A 26,667-nucleotide genomic window follows, 5' to 3' on the forward strand; every position below is an offset into this window, starting at 1 on the left:
AACAGAGAAATCAACACAGGACAGAAGCAATGAGAATTTCCAAAATGATGATGAAGGAAGAACCCAGGCTGATAGCTACACACCTGGCCTGGCAAGCAGCCAACCCTAAACAGGAGAATGAGAGTAAGTGCTCAGGGAAAACAATTTCAGTAAATAGATTAACAGATATGAATGACCTTGTGTGAAAAACAGTACTGAGAGCATGTTAATGGTATGAAGAATTAACAACAGGTGCGTTAAAAATAAAACAAATGAAAAAAAATGAAGCATTTACCAACTTTAGGAGGCACAAAAAGTTGCACAAGGAAATTAAGTTAACCATAGTATACTACTTGGTTCAGCCTCAAACAATATTATGTACATGTAATTATAGTCCCAGAAGGAGATTAATAGGATAATAGGGAAGAGGAAATATCTGAAAAGGTAATGGCATACCATTTGATCTAGCAATAATGGTCCCTGGAATTTACCCAAAGGATTTGAAAACATATGTCCACATGAAAATCCCGCACATGGATGTTTACAGCTGCTTTATGTGTAATTGCCAAAACAACTAAGATGTTCTTCAGAAGGTACAAGGATAAGTAAAATTGTGGTACCTCCAGACAATGGAATGTTAATCAGCACTATACAGAAATGAGCTATCAAGCCATGAAAAAACATGAGGGAACCTTAAACGCATGACACTAAGTCGAAGAAGCCAATCTAAAAAGGCTACATACATACTATATGATTCCAACTATATGGCATTCTGGAAAAAGCACAACTATGGAGACAGTAAAAAGATCAGTGGTTGACAGAGCTGGGGGTGAGGGAGGGGATGAACAGGCAGAGCACAGAAGATTTTTAGGACAGTAAAAATACTCTATATGATAATAATAAATATGTCATAATACGCATGTCCAATAAATAGAACGTAAAACACCAAGAGTGGACCCTAACGTAAACTATGGACTTTAATGTGGGTTATGACCGATTATGGATCATGATGTGCTAAAGTAGTTTCATCCTTGCTAAAAAACATATCATTCCAGTGTGTGATGTTGATAAGAGAAGAAGCTATGTGTGTGTAAGGGCGGGAAGCATATGAGAAATCTCTTATCTCCTCACACTGTTGTAAACCTAAAACTGCTCTAAAAAATAAAGTCTTAAAAAAAAAACAAGGATGACTGCCAAAAAACCACATTTTTTAGAAGTGTTAGATAATGACAATCTTCACCTCCAGAAGTCCAAAAATCCAAAGCAGAATAAAAAGAAATCCACACACCTACAAACATTTCATGAAACTGCAGACCAACAAATAACAAAGAGACAAAGAGAAGAACTAAAAAACAGCCAGAGAGAAAATATCACCTATATAGTAATGATAATTACTGACAACTAAATTCTCAATAGCAATGAAAGCGCTCAAAAAGATAGTTAAATATCTTTAACATACTGAGAAAAAAACAGTTTAGAATTCTATATGTCTAGCAAAACTATCATTCAAGAATAAGGGGGAAGTAAAGACACTTTCAAAGAAAACAACAATTACACGACAAACCCTTATTAAAGGAAATTCCAAAGAATATGCTTCAAGCAGAAGAAAAATGAACCCAGAATGAAAGTCTGAGATTCATGAACAAATATTATGCACCGTTTATTAGGCAAATAAAAGGTGCATAATAAAATGGCATAAATAAATCCAAATATATCAGTAATCACAATGAAGATAATGAGCTAAACACTCCACTTAGAAGATAAAAAATTCAGACTGGTTACATGTGCTGTTTATTATAGACAGACTAACCTAAGGACATAGAAAGATTGATGGCCAAAGAATTGGAAAAGATATACCAAGCAAATATGAAACAAAAGAAAAGTGGGACAAACTCAGGCCAAAAAGCACTAGATATAAAAAGGATCACTACATAATGGCACAAGATTCAAATCACCTGGAAGATGCCATTTTAAACCTCTCTGTGCCTAATAAAACACACGTACCCCAAAACTGACTCATCTTCGAGGAAAAGTTAATCTACCAAAAGAGTGATATTTTTTAAGATAGATCTCTGTAATAAGATCTAGCAGACAAAAAAAAAATCAGTCATGAGTGGAATATAAAACTGAAAGCAACAAACAAACAAGACAGAGACTCATGGACACAGACAACAGTTTAGTATAACCAAAAGAGGGGAGGGAGGGAGGTAGATAAGGGTAAAGGAAGTCAAATATAAGGTGACAGAAGGAAATTTAACTTTGGTGAACACATAACGCAATATATATATGACATCTTGTTAAACTGTACACTCAAAACCTATATAATTTTATTAACCAATGTCATCCCAATAAGTTTAATTTAAAAAATCAATCAGAATTTAAAGGAGTTGAACTCCTTAACAAAATTGATCAAAATGACATTAGTAAAACTCATACCCAAGAATTAGGGACTACATATTATTTTTAAGAATACATGGAGTCTTTATAAAAATGGGACTGTATGTTTGTGGCAATCAGACTCCAAGGTGGTCTCCAATGATCCCTAAATTTTATTAACCAAGCCCTTGTGTAACCTCTCCAGCCTTGTATATCAGGGTTGTTCTGCATGACCAATATAATATGGCAGAAGTGAAGGTATGTCACTTCCAAGGGTCATAAAAGATTGTGGCTTCTGCTTCTCTCAGGTCACTAACTCTGGGGGATGGCAGCTGCCATGTCACAAGCAGCCTTATGGAGAAGCCCATGTGGAAAGGAAAAGAGAGGCCTTTTGCAAAGCGCAAAGAACTAAGGCCTCCTGACAACAGCTGTGTAAATAATCAGTTTAGAAGTGAACCCTCAAGCCCCATTCAAGCTTTCAGATGACTGCATCCCCAGTCAAGAGCTTGACTGTGACCTCATGAAAGATCCTGATCCAAAAATACTCAGCTAAGCTGCTACTGAATTTCCAACACTCAGAAATGTTATGAGATGTTTGTTATCCAAAACTGCTACATCTGGGGAAATTTAATACATAACAATTACACTGCTCAAGTTCATAAAACTTCAAATTTGAAAGTACTAGTATCATACACACCATATTCACTGGGCACAGCACAATTAAGATAGAAATTAATTACCAAAAGAAAACTAAGAAAACTTCTGAAAGTCAAGAAACACTCTGAGTGAAAGGAGAAATCATAATGAAAAATAGAAAATATCTAGAATCAAAAAAAAAAAAAAGAAAAGAAAAAAGAAAAGACAAGTATCAAACTAGTAAGCTACAACTAAAGCAGTATTTAGTGAATTTATAGCTTTGAATACTTATATTCAAAAGGAAACATTCAAAATTAATGAGCTTAAATTCAACTTAAAAAGTCAGAAAACCACCTCATGACCATTGGGATAGCCACTACAATAATAATAATGTGTTGGCAAGGATGTAGAGAAAATAGAACTCTTGTATACTATTCATGGTAATGTAAAATGGCGCAGCTGCTATGGAAAGTATTATAGTGGTTCCTCAAACACTTAAAAATAGAATTACCATACAATCCAGCAATTCCAGTTATGGATATATTCCCAAAAGAATTGAAAGCAGGGTCTCAAAGAGATATCTGCACACCCAGATTTACAGTAGCATTACTGACAGTAGCCAAAAGGTAGAAGCAACTTAGGCGTCCATCAAAAGATGAACAGATAAAGAAAATGTGGTATACACATACGATGTGATGTCATTCAGCCTTAAAAAGAGAATTCTGAAACACGTTAGGACATGAACTTTGAGGATATTATGCTAACTGAAATAAGCCAGTCATAAAAAGATAATTGTTGTATGGTTCCACTTAAATGAATACCTAGATGGTCAAATTCAGACATACAGAAAGTAGAATGCTGGTTGCCAGACTGAGGAAGGCAGGAATGAAGAGTATGTAATTGTTCAACAGTTACAGAGTTTCAGTTTTATAAAATGAAAAAGTTTCAGAGGTCTGTTGTATAACGAAATTAATGTACCTAACTACTTAAAATTATATACTTAAAAATGGTTAAGATGGTAAATTTTATATCATGTATATATAATTAAAAATAAAATTAAAAAGTCAAGAAAAAAGACAATAGAATAAACCCAAGGAAGGAAAATAAGAACAAATTAAAACAGAAAACAGACAATAAAATTAATAAAGGTAAGAACTGTCTTTGAAAATACAAATGAAATACACAAAAAAATTTTTAAATAAACACTAGAGAGTGAAAAAAGAACATAACTTCAGTTCCCAAAGTGATTAAACAGATCATAAAAAGATATTATGAATAACTTTTTTGAGTTGAAATGGACGATCTTAGAAAATACAATTTACCAAAATTGATTTAAGAAAAAAGACTAAGAATAGTGTGACGAAAATTTAAGAAACGAATTCAGTGGTCTACAATTTTTCCTCAACGAAAGTACTTAAGCCCAGGTAGTTTTATTGGCTAGTTTTGACAAACTTTGAATCAACATAGGATTCCAATACTGTATACACACAGAGAGAACCCAAAAAAGGTAAGTTCTTCAATTGGTTTTATATAGGTAGAAAGAATAACTTTAATATAAAAACCAAGACAAGGGCTATATAAGAACAAAAAATTACAAATCAATCTTACTCATAAACATAGATGCAAACATCCTAAAATATCAGAAAATTTAATTCGGTAATCATTTTTTTTAATTATACATTTCAACCAAGAACAGTCCCAGGAATGCAAAGGTAATTTAATTATTAGCAATTAGAAAATAATGATCAACAGTATAAACAGACTAAAGAAAGAAAAATTATACAATCACATCAGTGGAGGCTGAATAAGCATTTGCTAACACTCAACATCCATTTAAGAATTTTTAAAATTAGCAATCTAGCAGGGAGCTTCCTTAATTTAATAAAAACATTTATTTTAAACAATACAAACACTGTATTTAATAGTGAAATAATAAAACCTTTCCTCTTAAGATCAAAAACAAAACATAGCTACCCAACATAGATGCCCAGTGTTGAAATACTCCTATTTGACACTGAAAAACCTCAGTGGGTTGAGAGAAAAAGTTATAAAAAATTGAAAATGAATAAAACTGCAACTATTTACAGATAATAGGTCTATACAGAAAATCTAAAAGAATCTAGAACTAAATCAATAAAAGTGACAAGATGCTGAATACAAAAACAAAGTACACAAGTTACATTTCTATACAAAACAATCAGAAAATGCCATTTTAAAAAACACTGTGTACAAAGAGCAGCATAAAACTCTAGGCAAAAATTCTGACATTTGATGTACAAGTTATTTATAAAATGAGAAAATTATAAAATGTAATTGAAATGAATTTTTAAGAGCTAAAATAGAAAGCTCTATTATATTCTTAAATAGGAAGCCTCAATATCATGTCAATCAGTTCTCCCCAACTTGATCCAAAGACTCAGTGCAAAACCACTCAAAATCCCACCACCATTTTTAATGGAAATCAAAAAGCTGATTCTAAAACCAATATAAAAAAGCACTGCCATGACTCTTTTTGAAGAAAAAGATTGATATTAAAAGCCACAGTAATTAGGATCCATAATCAAGTGGATTACTATGACCAGTACAGATACCAGAATGTGGAGCCTAGAAACTAAGCCATGCATATAAGGAAACTTAGTTTTCAACTGAGCAAGCATTGCAGATCACAGAGGAAGTAATAGATTAGATATTCAGTAAATAGGCTGGAATAATGTTACTTATCAAATGGAAAAAAATAAAAGTGGGTCCTCAAACAAAAGTCCATGTGCATTAGAGATTTCAATATGAAAGTGAAAATTAAAAATAACTTTTAGAAAATAATAGGGGAATATCTCAATGATGTCAAGGAAGGAAATGACACACGCCAAAAATAAAAATAAAAAATACACAAATCATAAAAGACTGATAGACTCAGCAACATTAAAATTAAGAACTTCATTTACTAAAAGACACGTGAAGAGGATCAAAAAATCCAATCATAAATTGTATTTGTAACACATGCAAATATCAACAATTAAACATAAACCATATAAAAATTACTATGAATCAGAAAAAGTCAAACAACTCAAACAGATAAATGAGCAAGAATATATACAGATATAGATATTTCAAAGAATAAGAAACAAACAATTTATGAATATCTAAAAAGAAGTTGAACCTTACTGGTAGTTGAGGAAATACAGATTCGAATTACAATGATACATCATTTCTTACCCACCAGGTAGATAAAAGTTTAAAAGATAGACAACACCAAATACTGGCAAGGACACAGAGCAATGGTAACACTTACACATTGCTGGTGGGAAGTGTCAACTGACTTGATCTCTTTAAAACCATTTCACATTACCTAATAAAGCTGAAAAAGCCCATGTCTTTATTCCTCCCCCGGATATACACTCTAAATTCCTGCACATCACAAGAGACACCTATAAGAATGCTCATAAGCAGCATTGTTAGTAATAGCAAAACACTAGAAACAATGCAAATGTTCACCACTGACAGCGTGTATACATTATGACATATTCAATGAACTAAAAATGAATACCACACCACAGATAACACTGGGGGGAAAAAATGATTCTTACAAAATAAATCAGAAAAAATGCAGTATTATCTCATTATATAAAAATCAAAAACAGGCAAATGAAACAATACATTTTTTAGGGAGAGACACTATAAAGAAAAGCAAAAGAAATATTTTAATACAACTCAGGATAGTAGTGGGGGAACGATAAGAAAAGGAATGTGATTAAGACCATACAGGGGTTTCCAAGGTATTGGTAACATTCTACTCCTTAATTTGAATTTGGATTGACAAGTGTTCACAGTACTATTTTTTAAACTATAAACTGTACAAACGTATTTCATATTCTTATAAGTTTTACAATACATTTTAAGTCACAGTAAAAACTACTGTAGAATACATGCAAACATATGCTTCCTAAAGCACTCTCTGTAAAAAATGGGGAAAAAAAAAACCTTGAAACAAACTTACTGTTCCTCTATAGCAGAAATAAACTGACATTTATATAATGGAATATTATACATGCAGTTAAACTGAATCAACCAAATGTGCTTGTATAAACAGGTATCAAATCTAAAAATGTAACAGGTTTAAAAAGCAGGTGTAGAGAATATTTACAGCATGCTTTTTATGTAAAAATGATAAGCTGCAATTATTTTATGGATGCTTACATACATAATAAAAGTATAAAACAGGGCAGAAAAAATACAAAGCAAAAAAAATTAAAAAGAAAAAGAATACAAATCAACTTCAGAATAACAGTAAATTTGAGAGGAGAAAGGGATCAGGGAGGAGTGCAAAGAGAGCTTCGATTATAACTGCAATCTTTTGCTATTTAGAAAGATTTATAATTAAAAAAATATATGTATCCCCAAAAATAAAAATATGAAAATATTCTTCCTCCTTCTCTAACATACATACACAAACACATACATACACACGCAGAGAGAAACAAATCTGAAAAAGAAAAACCTTTCTGGAACAGGCATAAGCACAACACAACAAAAGAAACAGGAAGCTAGCTGCCACTATCTCTCAAGTTGCTATACTCTTTCAGCTCTTGCTTTAAAATGTGTGTCAATTTAACTTGTGACAAAGTATTAAAAGTGGCTGTCAGTGAAAAATCTCCACAATTTTTCAGTTCACTTTTAATATAAATATCCATAGCTATTAAGTGAGCCAAACATTTGTTGCTACACCTGACAACCAATAATCACAAGTTGTGATTTTCCAATTTAATAGAAATAAAAAGTAAGGGGAAAAAAACACCTAGCTACGAAAGTTAAACTACACTAAACTCAAGGCATCCATTACTGAGCTGGACAGAGATATTTCGATGAAATACTGCCATGTAGTATCATTCTTCTCACTAATATGAACATAATTACTATGTTTTATTTTATTTTAAAATTGTGATGATTTTCCCTAAAACTGTTGATTCAAGAACTTCAAACATTAAATTAAAAAAAAAAAAAAAAAAAGACAGCCAAATGCCTAGGCTTCACCAGCCTCATGTTAAAGATACTCTCCGCTACTTGAAGCAAATTTGGCCTGATTCTCTCAACTGTTGTCAGATAAATGACTTCTTTGAAGTCTCATGTCTTATCTTAAAAAGAGATGCAAATTTTGCATTCTATTACATAATATAGCCATGATTGTTTAAATTTAAAAGTCTTTTTTTTTTTTTAAGTAAAATTAAGTTCCAAAAAGACTGCCCAAAGTGCTTAAGTGTTGGAGTCCAGCGCACTAACTCAGACTTAGGTTACATGTGCCTAAGCATGACGAATATGGTATGCAATTTATGTAGCCTTTACAATGTTGAATATTGATTGATTCCTAAATATAAAATCCAAAGGAGAAACACATACACAAAAAGTACCACTTCAAAAATCACTATTAAAATAAAACACAGAAGCTGGTAAAAAATATATATTTTAAAAGTATATGATCTGGGCAATTGTTATTGACAAACTTTGAATACGGATCATGTGTTAAAAAGAATATCAATATTAAATGCCCTGACTTCAATAACTGTATTGTAATTGAGAGGTCCTTCCTTATTTTAAAACATCTTGAAGTATTTAGGAGTAAAGGAACATGATGCCTACAACTTACTGTCATGCACATACACACACACACACAGAAAAATAAAACATAAAACAAATGGAACAAAATATAAACTAGTAAATCTGAGTAGAGAGTGTAAGGAGCTTTTTATACTACTGTTGCAACTTTTCTGTAAGTTTTAAATTATTCAAAAATTTAAAAGTACATAAGTGGCATTTGCAGCCCCAGAACTTCAAGGTAGTGTTTATCTACCAAAACAATCTGCCTCCAGGTCATTGTTTTAGCTAATATTTAAATGATATTCAACTGTAAAAATATTTTCCTAACACAATTCTTTAAAAAGCCATCAATCAAATATCTGAATCATCTCTTTTTCTGGTTATGCGAATAAATAAGGCTGTTAATGTTAAAAACAAAAATAGATATTCAAATATAGAGTCCAAATAGGCACAGCTAAAGGTTTATGATGTTTACCTCTGGGATTCAAATTTTAAGAACATATTAACAAAACACTCTAGCACGATTCACAAATTATAAATTTTAATAAATTAAAAACTACAGAAATCAAGTCAGCACAGTCAGTGAAGATTCCAATCCAGGCTTTATCTCCTTCCTGAGGTTGAGCAAACAGTTTTTGAATGGCAAAAATTCTATGTGCTAGTTGTACCATGACATTTAAAACAATCCTAAACTCATCACAGGAAAGGAAGTGGCTTTTCATATAATGCAGTTCAAGCATTTGCCATTGTGCTAGTTTACAATTTAACTCAGTTCAAGCCATAAGCCTGAGCTATTTACTCATATACTAATGGTCATTTGTTAGTATCAGGTTGAATGAAAGAAAATCTCATTCATAAAAAAAAGATACAGATCTAAACGAACTCAGAATCATCATGAAGAGGAAAAGCCAATAGAAATTTAGCTTCCAGGCTTAAGTCCTATAGACTTCATACTGAGATACCACACTAGTCTACTTTTAACCTTTTCCTCCCCATGTCAAAATGATTACATTATAGTCAATCAGAAAAAAAAATCAGTTATTATAAAATATATACTTTACATAATAATCCTCAATTTATCTGAAAATCAATATGCAAATGTAATTAGAGGTAGAAATCCTCTTCAGTCCATTAGAGGATAACAATTTAAGAACATAAAGAAGGCAAAATTAGATATTTGAGCCAACAGTCCCTCTTCAAACAGAATAAAACAAGGAACTCATTTCTCAGCAAAAGTAGTACAGGAATGGGCTCATGAACCTTGAAATTCACTGTTTTACCACATACCCTATCACCTGGAAGAAGCTGGTCTAAAAGAATAAAAGAATGGCCTGCTGCAGACTCAGTTACTGTGCTAGCTAGAAACCAAATCCTCAAGTACATGCTTTGAATCAACAACCAATATACATTGTTGTTTTCTTCATAGCCAGAATACATGTGTCTGAGAATCAAGAGGTGTAAGTAGAAGTGGTTTCTCTATTATCCCTAAAAAACCCATTAGAATTTCTGCTTCTGGTACCTTCTGATATCTGCTGGTTTTGAGGCCTTGGTTCCCAAGGAAATAATGATTTCATCGGGGTCCACTGAATTGGAAGCTGAAAACTGTTTCATGATCACATGGGCTCTGTGCTATTAAATCAAGATTTCTCAGCCTCTGGATAATTCAGCACTACTGGATAATTCTTTGCTGTTAGGGGCTGTCCTGAGCATTGTGGGATGCTTGGCAACGCCCCTGACCTCCACCCACTAGATGCTAGCAGCATCACCCCCCAACGTCATGTGAACTAAAAATACCTCTAGACATTGCCAGATGTCCCCTGGAAAGCAAACCTGCCTTCAGTTGAGAACCACTGTACTAAATCAACAGGCAAAGAAGGGGGTTACTCTACTAGTTGATGTAATTCATCAGGGTTATCTAGGAGATACTGCTACATATGGGGTACAAGGAGGACTTTGTCTGGAACCCTGAGGATTCTCTGAACTATCTCTTACATAGGTGTAATAGAAAAAGTTAATGGAAAATACACCGAAAGCAGGATGACTGAGGACTCATATTTTCACTAACAAAGGTTTGGGTTATTCCACCAGCTGAGGTCTTGAATGATGGCAAAGGAAACATGGAATGGGCAGTAGAAGAAAGTAGTTATAACAACGAACTATACAGTCTCTCAATTAGTTAACAGAAGTGAGGTACACAGCAGTTATACTATGTGTGTGTGTGTATATATATTTTCATCTTTCCTTACTATACATGATTTTACGTGAGTGTACAAACGAATTTCTTCTCTCTTCTCCTCAGTATGTTAATAAATTTTAATAGTAAAGGTTAACTTTGCAACTTAGTTTTTAGGTAGCAAGATATTCAGATGGGGCTGTGAATTTGAGGCATAATTAACGTAACCTAGAAATGGATAGTGTGACTGTCATCCAGAGACAGATACAAAAAATATTGGGACTTTGCTTCTCATTTTGGGAAGAGACTAAGGACATCTTCATTTTTACAGAGAAGACTTCCATCTTCTCAGGCAAAAGCACAGTATTTGTCTTCTGTACACAAGATCAAATATCTGTATAAAGGCATATATGGCTGCTGAGTAGCCAAAGGGGTAGACTGTGCCAACTGCTAAGCTGCTGTCTTATCTTCACACCTACCCTTCTGTACTATGTTTTCTGATGGTGGGGCTACTGTGCAAACTACATTTATCCTTTGCCAGCTGGCTCCTTGTTAAGGCTCTGCCAAGGAAACACTGAGGAGGTACTGTAAGACTGGAGGAGAGACAAAGGGCTTGATCCTTCCCATCTGCTTCTTGTTCCTGTCAGGATCACCCTAGCTGAACTATCCTTTACAGTCTAGTAACAGAATCCCTTACATGCATTCTAGTTTCTAGAGGTCAAACAGAGAACTAGAGTGTCATATTTAGCTGACTTTTGTGAGATAAAATCAAAATTGTCCTTAAAAACAAAAAACAAAAACAGTATAGCCTCACTAAAACAAGATCAATAAATAACAATCAATGCACTTCTGTATTAGCAATATCAGAAATTGAAAGAAAAAAAATACCTGTTAAAGAGGCAATCCTTTCAAAACTGACCTATAGATTTAACACAATCCCTATCAAAATAGGTTTTTTTACAGAAAATGACCAACTGATCCTAAACTGTACATGGATATACAAAGGACCTACACTAGCTAAAACAATCTTGAGAAAGAATAAAGTTGGAGAACTTACAATACCTGATTTCGGATTTTACCATAAAGTTACAATAATCAAGACTGTGCAGACTGGCAAAACAACAGACCGAGGTTATAAAACCTCAAATAAAATTTCTAGAAGAAAACACAAGAGAAAAATCAGGTTCTAAAGTGATGTCTGAGACCCTCTCCCACCTTCCCCACTAACCACTTTGGGTCTGTCCTAAGACTGGACACCTCCAGCCACCAACCCTCACTGGTGGCTCAGCTACCTGGGGGTCTGGCATTCACTTCCCCACCTCCTGGAAACTTGAGGGTTATTTTTGTGTCAACTACCCAAGGTTTTGAGAACAGGACAAACCATCGGCTGTTTTTGTAGCCCCTCAACCCAGCTGCCATTATCTTGGCTCTTAAAGAGCCAGATCCCTTTTTCTGTCATCCAGCAATGAGGCTTTCCACCATATGGAGGAACCTTTGGGGCTCACAAAGGGAGGAATTCAGTCAAAGTGGGGTTTCATACATCCTTTGTATAATTATTCATATGGGGTGTATATTTACTCATATCCAATTGGGTGGTCTTCATTATTTCTTACAGTTTTATCCTTCCATTTGAGATACTTCCCTTCTTCCTAAGGAACTTCCTTTGGTAAATCTGATAGAACAGGTCTGCTGGTGATTCTCTCAAGCTTTTGTCTGAAAATTGCTTTATTTATAAAGGATATTCACTAACTTGGCATGTTTGTTTGTTTTTAACACTTTAAAAATGTCTTTCCATTATTTCCCAGTTTCCACAGTTGTGTTCATAAGTCAGCCATCAGTTATATTATGGTTGCTTTGAAAGTAATGCATCTTTTTTTTCCTCCTGGTTGCTTTTAAGGGTTTTTCTGTTTCTAGTTTTCAACAGTTCAATTAAAATAAGTGCACTTTTCTTTGTATTTATCCCGCTTGGGATTTGCTAAGCTACTTTAATCTATAGGTTAATGTCTTTTATCAATTTTGGAAAATGTCTTAACATTATTGCTTCATATATTTGCTTCCACGCTAATCTCTCTTCTCTACCTTTGAGTCTCCAATTATGTATTATTTGACTTTTTACTAGAGTTCCACATATCTCTTAGGTACTATAACACTTTCTCAATTTTTTTCTTCTTGTGTTTCAAACTGGATATTTTCTATTGACTTGTCTACAAATTCTTTAATCTTGTCTTTTGTTGTGTATAATCTGCTATTAAATCCATTCAATGAATTCAATGAATAATTAATTTCAGATACTGTGGGTTTTTGTTGTTGTGGGTTATTTGTTTTTAATGTGCCAGGCACGGTATTAAGTCCTGGGAGTAAAACAGTGAACAAGACAGATACAGTCCCTGCTCTCACGGAACTTAAATAGTATATATTTGATTGACCTGTTTTCCCATTTCTTTAGAACACTGAAGAGTAGAGTAGAGGTGGAATGAGATCCTAGAGTCCTGCATCAAAGTTTTCTAGTTAACATAAGTGAAAGACCTTAAGTAACTGATGTTGTTTTTGGTTCCTAGAATATCCATTTAATTCCTTCCTATAGATTCCAATTCTGTATAGAGATTCTCCAACTTTTCATCCATTTTGTCCCTCATTTCTCGTATTTCCTTTAGTATATAAAAGTCCTTGTCTGCTAATTTCAATTACCTATGAGTCTACTTCTACCATTTTTCTTCTTAGTTATGGGTCACAGTTTTCCACCTTTTCAAATTTTGAGAAATTATTCATTGTATGCTGGATATTATAAAGGAAAGAACTTCAGAAACGCCAGAATATGTCTTCCCAGTGAGAGTTCTCCATTTATTCTCTTAGGCAAAAGGAACGAGAGAGGCTGATCATTTCAATCCATTCAGGAATTGAACTGTGTCAGCACCATACTGCAGTTTTGGTAAGACTCAATTCACCTCGAGTTCATCTTTCTTCTTCAGTCTGTGTCCAGAATCAGCAAACATGAGCAATTTACTTCTCACCTAACAAAAGGTTCTTCTATCTTTGGAATTTGAATTCATCCAGTCCTCATTAATTCTACAGCCCTCCAATATTTTTTTAAATATGACTTTAAAAGTTCATCCAGTTTTTTTCTACTTGTTACAGTGGTGTAGATGACTGTACTGTGACCTATTAAATATTACCCAGAAACTAAAGTCTCCCTGCATATCATATAGCAGTGATTCACAAATGCAGCTTTACATCAAAATGACTCGGGGCATTTTTTTTAAACTATAACCCATTGTCCATACCTCTAGAACTCCTAGATAGTCAGTGGGGCCAAGAAATCTGTACTTTTAACAAGTCTTAAATTATCTGGTAAAGCTTGCAATTCTAAAGAAACTAACTGTTCTGTACCAGCTGTTCCTCCTCTCCCCTCCCCCAGAGCTCAGTAGTTATAAGGATGTTTAAGAACGAACATACGCTCATAAAATTGACAAATTGATAGAAGAGAGTAAAAAATATATTTAAAAGTTCAGAATAACTAAAGACATAAAAGATAAAATGTTAAAGTAAATATTAAAAGACTTTTAAAATTATATTAACAAGAGGAGAAAGGACAAGAACCACTAGAGTACATGGTATAATACCAACAGGAGATTAAAAGCAGAATGATTCAATTCAATTTTACTTTTAATTGTTCTAGCAGAAAACAAAATGATCTTCAAATCTGAAAAATCATCGTTGAGGGCCATCAGGACTTAGGTAGGTAAAGCATAAAGACCCCACCTACCTGCTTTATCTGAATTCAAGTCTACATGAATTAATCCAAGCGTATAGGTGAAAATTTTAAAATGTGACAGAAACATTGTCAGTGAATTTTGAGAAGTCATGAAAAACAGAAAGATGCCACACTGGGAATGAAAAAATGTTGCCCAATTGTCAAAACACAGTAATGAGCAAATGAGAATTTATTAACAATCAACTCTCTACTTTTGTACATGTTTGAAATTTTTTATAATAAAACTTTAAAAAAATAACAGACATGTACAGACATACCAATGAACATTCTTTGATAGGTCTACTATACTAGTAATCAGATAAACACCAAAAATAGAGTGTACCTGAAGGTCGGCATTTTTTAAGCCATTTTTAAAAGTCTTATATATAGACTTTTGTATATAACACCCTCATATACAAAAATATTGAAAGGATGAAAAATGGTATGCCTGAGAATGAATGGACCACCACTGCACCAAGAGGAAAACAACCAGAATGGTGAGATGTCTTGAAAATGTCTTATAATGGCCGGATGTATATTTTTTCTGAAAAACTAAAACAAAGAAATCTAGGGAGTACTTAAGATTTGTTTTCAAATATTTTTAAAGGGACAAACTTATTCTGAAGAATTGTAGAGGACAGAATTAGGAACAATGAATAGATAACTCGAGGAGGCCAAATTCTACTTTTCTACTCTTCCCACTCTTCCTTAAAGCTCATGACTCATGTGCTACTCACCAACAAACCTATCACAGTCACCTACGAATTTTCTAGATATTTCCCCCCATCATCAAAACAATTTGGCTGCTGGCTCAGTTTCTCCTCTTCCTCACATCCACCATCATCTGGGTATCATCTAGGTTAGTGTTGCCTGATAAAATACAGGACTCTGATTAAATCTGAATTTCAAATAAACATGAGTAATTTTTTAGTATATCGCATGCAATATTTGGGAAATACTTATACTAAATATTTATTCATTGCTTATCTGAGATTCATGTTTAACTGGGCATCCTGTATTTCTGTTTGCTAAATCTGGTGACCTTAATCTAGGTGACTTCATTGTCAAGGTGAAGCATCTATCCAACATCTGGTCCTCAACTTTTCTTGGTCTCAATGCTAGTGACTATGATCATGAATAACAAAGATACGGTCTCCAAATGCAGCTGTGACCTTAATACTGCCCAATATTACTAAGTGTCCTAAAACTGCCCGTTCTCTCTTTTACCCCAACAGCGATTATAAATTAAATCCATTCTTTCCTTCTCTACCATCTCAGTCTCTAATTCCACCACCTGAATTTAGATCTTTTTCTTCTTCTACCTCCTATGATACCTCATACCATCATTTTCCTTTATCATATTCCTCAACCTCTTCCACTAAAGGACAAGCAATTAAATAAAATTATACTTGCCCAAAGCCTTCAAAGAGAGTTTAAACATTTTAGTATGACATATAAGACCCTACAAAATTCACAACTCAGTTCAGGCTTCACTTTCTTTGACAAGCTCTCCCTGAATGCCTGGTCTAAATTAAGTGCTCCTCTTACATATTCCCACTGTATTCTATATATCTGTACTTACCATAATTTTCTTATTGTCGTTCTCCCTTACTAGATTTTAGGTTCCTTAAGAACAAGAACCAACAATTACCACAATACTTCTCATCTACTACAAACAGACACTTAAATATTTGCTGACCTATTAAGATGGATGAGGCTCAATTTAAAGGAAGAGTTTCTAACAATTACAATTCTACTAAAGGAATGGGTTACCTTGAGATGTAGTATTTCTGGTTACCCTGAAGGCAAAATAAAATTGCACATCATAGTATTATTTATAACAGACAAGAAAAAAGGATTTAACCTAATGTCTTTAACGGGACTGATTAAATTTTGTGTGATACAACTATACAACCAACTCTGAACACTTGAAAACTAAAATCAACAGACCTGTCAAGGAGACTACTCTAGTGGGCAGGTCATGGTCCTCTCTCACACAGACAGTTAAAGGTACTGTAACAAGCTCTTGCACTTTAATCATCTTATATTCATTTCATTCAGATCCCACTCTTATGTTAACCTTACACCGCTAGAAATTGAGATTACAATTTCTTATATCAATATATTCTAATCACATTTTATAAAGTAACATGTATTTACACTGTTACTGATTGTTTTTCTGATTATAAAAATACATATTCAGTATACAAAATTCAAAATTTATTTTTAAAATATCAAGAAAAATAAAAATTACATATAATTCCTTAAGTTTTAAATAATGTAAAAAAAAATGTACTCGTATGGGCAATGTTCACATTATATTGTTATGTTAAAAGAGCAGATTATAAAACAATGTATCTCATTCAATTGCCAACAACCTAAGAGTAATAACAGTAATTAACCTTTATTAAGCTCCTTCTGTGTGCCCCAAACTGTGCCACATGCTTTACATATATCTTCTAATTTAAATCTCACAAGTAGGTACTATTATTGACTCTATTTTATAAGTAAAGAAACCGAAGCTTGAAAAAGTATCTTGGCCAAGGTCTAGTGAGCAGTGGCAGAGCCTCAGCCCAAGAATTCAAACCCAAGTGGTCTGATTTCAAATCAGCACACTTAATTACATACATCAAAATTTAACCGTGGTTCTCTCTGAGTCATGGTATTATAAATGAGTTTTATATACTTTTCATGATTTTGCTCATTTCTGTATTTTTATAATAAACATGAATTACCACTGTATTTTTTAAAAATAAATGTCCAAGCAGAGGTTGGACAATCATCTGCCAGGGCTATTACAGAAGTGGATTTAAATAATCTCGGATTCCTTCTAACTAAAGATCTGTGACTAATCAGTGACTGGAATATTTTTTTTCAGAGGACTGGCTCTAAAAAATTAACCAAAAATCGATCCATTTTAAGAATTATAAAAGTTTTAGACTGTCAGATCATATTTCTCCTGTTTTATAGACAATGAAACAGCTCAAAATCTAGGAGATCTACATAACACTGCAAAGGTAGTTCACGTCAAGGCAGAAAACAGAGCACAGGTCTTCACTGATCTTTGTTACCAACATTTGACCAAAACAAAATCTCCTCTCTCTTCCATTCCTAACTGCAAATTCAGTTATTAGAGGCCAAAAACTGAAACATAACAGGAAATACAAATGCTTCTCTCCCCCACCCCCACCCCCAGTTTATTACCCAAAAGGAAGAAGATCTGCCTGGAGCATATGGGCAAAACATTTTCCCAACCCTGAGCTGGGACAGAAGTAAAAGGCACAGTAAGCATGGGAGAATTGGAAAGATATTCCAAAGGACAAAATGAGTGACTTGAGAGCTGTTGTTGTTGGGGATGGGGTGCCAAAAAAGTTAACATAACAAGTAAAAACTAGAAAAGAAAAAAAGAAATAACACCCAGGAATCCAACAGGACAAGGACCTCAAATACTACCAAAATTTAAAAGACTGCCTCAAATTTAATCAAATCCTAACTGATATATTCTTAAGAGTGTGAAAACCAATTTTACAAAACTGGACTGTGAGATGCCCAGATAAAAGAATGAAATGCATAATCTCATATTTATAATTGTACATTCCTACTGGTAGTCTCACAAATTTTATTCTCTCACCCTTGAAATTCAACTCTCTTCACCTAAAAGTCTGCAATGAATATAAAGCGATGTTGTAAAACTAAAGAGGAACAATGTTACAACCTCTTCTAACAATCAGAGAAGCTTTGAAAGGTGAAAAGAATGATAAATAATGCAATCAAAAATATTTAAAATTCATGTCTATTTCTAACATATGACCAATCAAAAAAGACTTCCAGATACTCTAATAATAAGGTAAAAACACAACCTCTCATCTTTGAAGAATCAATACATTCCTCACTTTACATATCTGTGCTATCTGTTCAGAAAATTTAGATCTTTTTTTAAAAGCTCTATTTATTAAAAAGTTACTGCTCGTAAGGATTAAGACACCCACACTCTAAACTCAATTAATTACATGTCATATGATTGTGAACAAGTTATTTTGCCTCTATAGATTGATTTTTTTTCTCATGCAGAAGTAAAAATAATAATAATCACCAAACTATAAAGAGTGATTAGAAAAAATACTGCAAGGATGATAATAATGGTAATACATGTTTATTCATGTATCACCATTATTCATAGCTTCCTTTAATGTAAGATTCACACCTAAGACACTAAACAAGCCCATGGTGTGAGTAGGGCAGGAATTATTCCCATTTTAGATGAAAACATAGAAAACTGAAGTTCAGAGAGGTAAAGTGACTTGCCCAAGGCCACAATGAATGTTGCACAGTCAAAAGCTCTTTATCTTACTATGTGGTATGCTGCCATCCCAAATCTGAGGTGGTAAGAGTTTTCTCATGCCCAAACTATTATGAAGACTACTCAAGGAAAGCTGTCAACACTTCAACAGAAAAGGGTCACTTGAGATTGCAATGAGGCATAGTTACCAATAAGGTCATTATCTATGTATATAACTATGACTTAGAGTTAAATAAAACTCCTTTAAAGTAAATTTCTAAAAGTCCTACTATGTACTAAATTAACTTCATGCCTCTTGCACTAGATATGTTACCCTGCTTGGGGGACATGAAGTGGAGAAGGGAAGGATTTCATCAAGAAAAGTTAAGTTTTCTGAAATTCAATAGGATAAGCCACTCAAAGCTATAAAATATGAACAGAGGCAAGCAACAGCTTGTAGACTGTAGTGGCAACTCTAAGCCAAACCAAGACTGCCAGGCTGCGGTTTAAAGAAAATATGCAATCTGGAAGTTTGCACCTCAAGTTATTGCTACTGCAAAGTAATTAGTACCATTTATAGTAAAAATATGTAAAGTTTTAAAGGATAATTCCAATTCTTCATTATAATTGGATGGGATTCCATATTAGCTTGGGGCTTTCCTGTCTCAACAGAAGCTCTTTTGATGATATAGTTAATGGCTCAAAAGCCACTCTCAGAGAACCAAAGAATATAACTATATGTCACGAGCATATAACACATAAAAGTGGTCAAATATGCAATCACCTGAAGAGATTTTAATGAGGGTACTATCAATTCCAATTATTTATATTCTACAATGTGAAATTTTTTTTTTCAGCACAACCTCTGAGTACTGTTACTGAAAACTCTACCACATAGTATGGTACAGAAAGGCACAGGTTACTAAAAACTTAAACTTTATTCACAGTCACTACAATGTAAAATACCTTAACTTTTCTATTCTTCAAGGTCAAAACAAACTGTCTCATCTTTCCCTCTCCACCCTCAAGAAAATAAGGTATTCTAAAAGATATCGGATAAAATAGTCAATGCGTTTATAAATACAAGTCAATCCTCCGCAAAGAAAGAGCTTAAGATGCCCATATTCTACTTCAGTATTGATTCAAAGCCTTTTAACAGTTTAAGCTGACCACAAACCTCCCCTTCTCCTTCTTCTATACAACATTCTCCTCCTTAAATTTTAAAAAATGAGCCTTCCTATACCTCCCATCCTTTGTCTTACATACACACACACACAGATATACATGAAACTCCCAGTGAAGAATAGACTGAGGCATAAAGAACACATGTGAAAAATACATGTTTTTAATTAATACATTGCTCACCCCTAAAAGCATGTTGTTATAATGCAACAGTACAGAGTCTATACAGAACCCCATAACACCAATTCTGAAAGACTTGAAGCAAAACTTTAAATTACTCATAGCAGTCTGAGTAATTTAAAGAACAAAGATGAAAAAATAAGGCATGCCTACCATTGTATTATATCATTAATCTTTCCTTTAAGGACAAAATTCTCCATGCTAAACACAGTAAAAAAATAAAACATAAAATAAAAATAAATATTTTAGAATCTAATTTCCTGTTGGTCAAAGTCAAATAAAAATAAGTGCAGGAATATTTAAAATCAAATGCAACAATATTGCTGGCTAAATTCACAGAATACCTATGACTTTTTTTTCCTATTACAATTCCATAACTTGAAGAGCCATATAATACATATGCCACAAATTAGATGATAAAGCAAGAAAACAGACTGATTACAGACATCTATTATGTTACATAAGGATGCTCTCAGTATCCTAAGTATGTGTCAGTGAATGCTAAAGTAAGGTATGTATCAGCCGAGGTACATACCAAGGGGACTATCCAGAGACTAGTCAATCTCCCTTATTTACTGAAAACACAATAATCAGTAAGCTGTAAAAAAATGTGTAAGTCTAACGTTTGAATAATTTTAAACTTTTCAAAGTGTTTCACATTCATTATCCTAGTAGACCATTGCCAAAAATTTTCCTCATATAGGACTTACCCTAAAACAAAGTGATGAAACCAAGATCACAAAGGTAGTTAATCAGATCTGAAGCTTGATTCAAAAAACATGTTAGCTCTATGGGAAGATATATAAATATGCACAAGTTCCTCCTCAAAGCTCTCTTTGTAAAAAAAACAAAAAACAAACCTATTCCTAGTTATAATATCACAACTTATAAGACTTAGGCCAATATAAAAACTAAATTAAAATTTGGTTATTTACATTTATAACAAAGCCAAAAGTACTTCTTTTAGCCAGTCTTTCAACCAGAAATCATATGAAAAACATTCCATCAATGATGCTCTCTGTATGCTCACAAGTGTGCCGGGCATGACATGACCATAAGAGAATTCTAACAGAGTTTTCTTATTTTTCAGAAAGTTTACACTCTATTTGAAAACAAAAAAAAAGTAAAAACGATGCTAAGCAGTGCCCAACCAACCCTCCTGAGGGGAGAAACCTTACAGGTTGGTTCTGCAGAAACCCAGATGACAAGCACACCAAGAAGTGAGATTGCAGCGAATTTAATCTAAAAAAATTTCATGGGAAAAATGAAGCTTGAACTGCGCACTGAAGGATGGACAAGAATTAGAAAAGCACAAAGGGGGAATGAAAGCATTCAGGGGCCTGCATAAACAAAGGTTGAGATGCAGGAATAAGCGTGATATTTACAGAAGAGACTGAGCCAACTTGCCTGGAACATAGGTGCATGCTGAGGCATAAAGAAAAAGTTTGGTAAATTAAGTGGGGCCAGGTCCCTAATAGACTGCCGTGGCTCAGGAAGATGCTATTAAAATAGTAAAATCATCAAATATTTAAACTAGAAAGAGAACCTTAGAAATTTTCTAGTCAATTCTTTTCTGACAGATGAGGAAATCTAGGATCCACAGAGATCTAATGGCTTGCAAAAGAACAGAAGCAGAGGAAAAGCAGAGGAAAACTCAGACCCTCATTTAAGAATCCAAGTTCAGTGATGGGCAAGGAAACATAGCATACTGGGGAAAGCACATCTGTCCAAAGATCATTGAGAACACAGATATGTAAAGATCTGCAAGCATACAAAGACAGTATTGTCTCGGGAATTAGAGGAAACTGGTTTCTGGGGTAATGGAATACTAGTGTGGCAGTACAGTTGAGCAAAAACCACTGTTTTGCCAGAAGGAATCACTTTCAAGAGAGCAGCAATCCAGGAGAAAAGCAGAGGCAGAAGCTAGTTTTGGGAGTTAACAAGGGACTTGGATGGATAAATAGTAGAGGCAGCAGGTATCTGAAAACAAAAGAAAGAAAAAGATTATCCATAGAGAGAAAGCTATAGGATCAAGCAAATGTTTAAGACAAAAGAAATCTTAATAAGTTTGAAGGTGAAGAGGAAGGAGATCATATAAAGACTAAATGAGATGCTAGATAAGGTAAGAGATTAAGGGAGCACAGAGAACTAATTGAGGACCAGTTGGAAGAAAAAAAATTTTTTTTTTTAAAGATAAGTTCCAGGATAAAGAATAAGCATTTTTCCTCACTCACCATATAATACTCTTCGCCAAAAGAGTATTCATTTTCAACTACTTACAGGCCTTATAAAAATGGCAGGCTTTAAGAACAAGGCTAGGAGATTTTTTTTTTAATCCAAAACAACTTCAAAGCTTTACAAATCTGTTTGGGCAATTAATATATAGCTGTAATTTCAAAGACACTTGCCAATCATTTTATACTGTGAATTTTACACCACATATCCAAAGAACATCTGATTAACATTCAATTTACAACAACCGATATGCTATTATTACTACAAATCAAAAACCAGAGTTTATTCTCTAATATGTTCCTTAAAATGTTATGTTTTGGGGGCTTTTATACACCGTTTTTACTTGTCCAGATATGGAAACTGTAGTGCTTAAATGAACATATTTACAACAAATCATTTAGGGATACCTTTCTTTTAATTTATTTAAAAAATGTTTTTCAAATACCCACTTTTCCTTTATTCCCTTTCAGAAACAAAGCCCTATCGAGACTGGTGGACATACAGAGAGCTAGGTGAAGGTCCTAATTTGCTAAGTAATCTGGCTAATAAGCCACAATTTAAAGCTACACACCTAAAATTTGCCAATTTCAACTTAGAAACTTACTGTTGAGCACCATAAAGGCAGTTAAATAGAAGCAGAAGAAACAACTGGTACATTCAGCTTTCTGGATGTCTACCATTGCAACCACCATTTCTCCGATCAAGAAGGTAATTACTTTTAATATTGGTAAGAATCATTAAACTTAGCCCATCAATATTAGGTTAAGGTGCAATCTCAGCAGGTTATAGGAATTTATTTTACCCACTTAGAAATAAGGATCTGAGCTCAAAATGTCAAGATGAAACACTACTACTTCTTTTAACTGAATCTACTGCACCAAGTTGCTGAGCAATATCCATGAGAGAGTACAATATGTAATCAGCAGTGGCTAGTGATGCATTTCTGTTTTAATCACCATAAATATCATAAGTGCAACTAAAACATCAATTCAATCATAAACAGAGTTGCCATCTTTAGACATGCACATGCTCTCTGGCTCAACATACTGTGTCTTCCCTGTATGTTGAGCAGCAGCCTGACTCCTCCTGGACCCAGTGAAACAAAGCATGGCAATATATCCATAACTTAAAACTTTTAAAAATAGTTGAAACTGTTTAAGACTCTTACACATCTCTCTCTTACTACATGCAGGGCTTTTTCCTTCCTTCCATAAAAATGTAAACTCTTCTCTCCTAACTATACTTTTGTTTTTTTAATACTATGGGATACTTATCAAAATAATAAAAATAAAGCAAAAAAAAAACAAAACAAAAAAACCCCTGATTGTCCAGCATTCAATACTTTTCATACTAAGGCTCTTGTTATCAAGGACTACTATGTGACCTTGGAAAGTCATTTAACCTCTCTGTGCCTTGGTTTTTCTCACTTTCTCACCTCAAGGTAAACTCCAATTTGAATTAAACATTTATTACTTCTGTAACAAATTAATGTATATAAGTACCTTACGTTAAACACTGAAAAACCCATATACTTTATCTCAAAGCCAGTGAGCTTTAACCTTCTAAGAGAAAAATATGAGGAATAATTTGTCCTGTGTATCTCTCTTAACTATAACATAAGGAATATATAAAAAATGCTTCTGTTTAAAACTCTTATGTCCTTAATTTTTAACAGATGGTGGTGAGTTTGATTCCACAATATTCATAACAAAGCAAACAACAAAGCCTAAGGTCTTTTAACACTAGGAACAAAAAGAAGAAAACATTTTCTTGCATTACTGGCCATGTAATCAAAATCATTTCTTCTAAAATTTAGAAAAACTATATTTTTCATATGTGGCATATAAGCCTAGAGATCAACAGGTAAGTAGTAAAGAAATAGTTTAAAAATTAGAAAAAAAAATTTAATTAAAAAAATTGAGGAACAATGTGGTGTGACTCAAATTCCTGCATCCAGATTATGCTGTCTACAAGGTTCAGCTTTGGGGTTCTTCTGTGTGCCTTTTTAAAAATTACACACAGATTTTTAAAAATTACCAAGTTTTAACTATAAGGCTCTATCAATAATATAATCTAACATATGCAGTAACATTTTACTTCCTCAGAAAGATTAGTAAATAGTTGGTTTAGATATTTCTATACTGGACGCAGTATAGGTGAAACGACTCCTTCAAGTCTGACAGCTTCGTAATTCTATTTTAACTATGTAGTCTTTTCTCAAATTTCTTCTCAATTCCTCTGCCTATTCCCAAACAGCTTTTAGGTAGGTCAGAAATACTATGAGTCCTATAAGGAAATGTTTATGGATCAAATAACAGTGGAGCCCTCCTCCCCGTCCATTCAGCTTCCATAATCAGTTTTATGACTACATCCAGTAAACAAAATAGATTGACACAGTGTTAAACAGTTCTCTCGTCAAAGGAAGCCCATGGTAGAACTGCAGCTGCAAAAAAAGCATCCCTTTAAACCATCCCCAACTACCTACACCAAAACAAAGTTAAACTAATTCCCATTGACAAAAGGCTCCGTGTGCGTTCATTCTGATCAGCCCTAGGATTTACTGAGTGAAGCTCAGGGAATAAAAAGGCACCTCACCAAGCTATGAAACTTTTTTTCCCAAGCCAAATATTCTCAATGAAAGTTCTCTTGTCAACCAAGAGGTGAGAGTTAAAAACAATAACAAAACACTAGCAGAATTATCCCGCTCCAAGACTACATCCCAGCTGTCTCTGCTCTCGGTTGTCAGTGGCTCAAATGCAGTTTCCCATTTTCCTTTCACTCTTCTCCCCTTACTCCCCTTACTCCCCAAGAAGCTCACTCGAGAAAGCAATATTCGCATTCTCAGACCGCTGGTAAAAATAAAGGGAGAAACTGCAATTATCAAGGGAGGAAAAAACAGGAAAAATATTTCAGAAGCAGGAGAGAAAAAGAACCATGGTTTCCACTGCAAACAGAAATGTAAAAGCTAGTCTTGTCTCATCAGGATATGGGGGGACGCCCGTGTAGGGTATCAAAAAACCATGCAGTGTGTATGCACCTGGAGCTCTAGGGGCAGGCTGAGACGATGGAGCAGAAAGTAAGAAAACCTGTGCTTTCCCTGCTTTCATCTACTCTTCCCCCTCCAAGGGAGGAAGCTGAAGAAACTGGGGGAGGGGCGGGATGTTATCGTGCTCCTATTGGGGGTACACGAGACCGACACTGGGGTGCCTTCAGTTACTCACCCCCAGTTTGGAGTTCCACTGAGGAAAGAGAAACCCCTAGAGTTACCCATCTCCGTTTAGAAAAAAAAAGTAAGGGGAATAATGATTAAATCCAGATGGAGAGCCCCAGAAAGCGCCCCCAGGTCACCCATCCCTAATAGCAAGAGGGTGAGCTGGGATAAAGAGGATGGAGAGTCAGAGGGGTAGTCAGAGAAAAGGCCCCAGTCCCTGACTTGGGAGGGAAGGGGAGCTGGAGCTACCAGCGGTCCCCTCCTTCCCCGCACCTCCCCCTAGGCCACCCCCACTAATACCCCCTTCCTTTCCTCCAGAGCCTGAGGCAGCCGCGGGGGAGGCGGCTGCTCCTTTTTCCCCTCACCCACTCCGTCCCCACCCCCACTCCGCTCCCACCTCTCGCCCGCCACGGGCCCGTTACCTGCTCGTCGAAGCGGCTGACCACGGCCTGGACCCATTCCACCGGCCTGTGCGCAGCCATGTCCTCCCCGCGGCCGGGGGGCGGCGGAGGGACGGGTCGGCCGGCGCCCAGGGCCGGGAAGAGGGCGGGGAGCGGGGGCTGAGGTGAGGGAACAGGCGAGGAGAGGGTCTGAGGAGTAAAGGCTCCGAACGTTCCCACGGGGGTGGGGATGATCAAGTAAGGAAACAGTGGTGGGAGTGTGGGACAAGGGAAGGGGGACCCGGGGAGGGGAGGGGGCCTCTTGGTCGCTCTCCCCACTAGCGCCGTCTCCCCACAGCCATCACAGTCCGAGACGCCGCCATGACACCCCACCGGAAGTGGGATCCTTTCCACGGCCCGGGGAGAGGGAGAGCCAGCGAGCTAGAGATTGAGAGCGCGGCTGGGAAAGGGGAGGGGGAAGCGAGAGGGAAGGGGGCCTGATGCGCATGCGCCCGCGCCGGCCCCTTTTCATTAATGAGAAAGCGAGTCCTCCTGGAGGTGACGTCACCTAACTCCTCCGGGCCCGGAGGCGCGCGTCCCTTATCGCCGCCGGGCTCACCTAGACTCAGTCTCTGGGTTCAGCCAGCGAAAGCCGGAGGTGACCCAGGAGCATCCGTTCTCATCCCAAATGCCACA

General features: G+C 35.2%; 1 protein-coding gene across 3 annotated transcripts in view; it reads right to left on the reverse strand.

The window, feature by feature from the left end:
- NF1 (neurofibromin 1) overlaps nucleotides 1-26,420 on the reverse strand; it is a 210,654-nt gene extending 184,234 nt beyond the window's left edge. For 2 of the 3 annotated variants that reach the window (XM_015599200.2, XM_006924984.3), the window contains exon 1: nucleotides 26,014-26,416. In XM_015599200.2, coding sequence (XP_015454686.1) covers nucleotides 26,014-26,073 — 60 coding nt within the window. In that variant the 5' untranslated portion in view covers nucleotides 26,074-26,416. Of the gene's footprint in view, nucleotides 1-26,013 lie in introns of all 3 variants that reach the window. The other variant, XM_025041713.1, reaches the window with a different exon arrangement.
- Between the last annotated feature and the right edge of the window lie 247 nt (nucleotides 26,421-26,667).

Source organism: Pteropus alecto, unplaced genomic scaffold (assembly GCF_000325575.1).
Source record: "Pteropus alecto unplaced genomic scaffold, ASM32557v1 scaffold98, whole genome shotgun sequence".
NCBI classification, from domain to species: domain Eukaryota; kingdom Metazoa; phylum Chordata; class Mammalia; order Chiroptera; family Pteropodidae; genus Pteropus; species Pteropus alecto.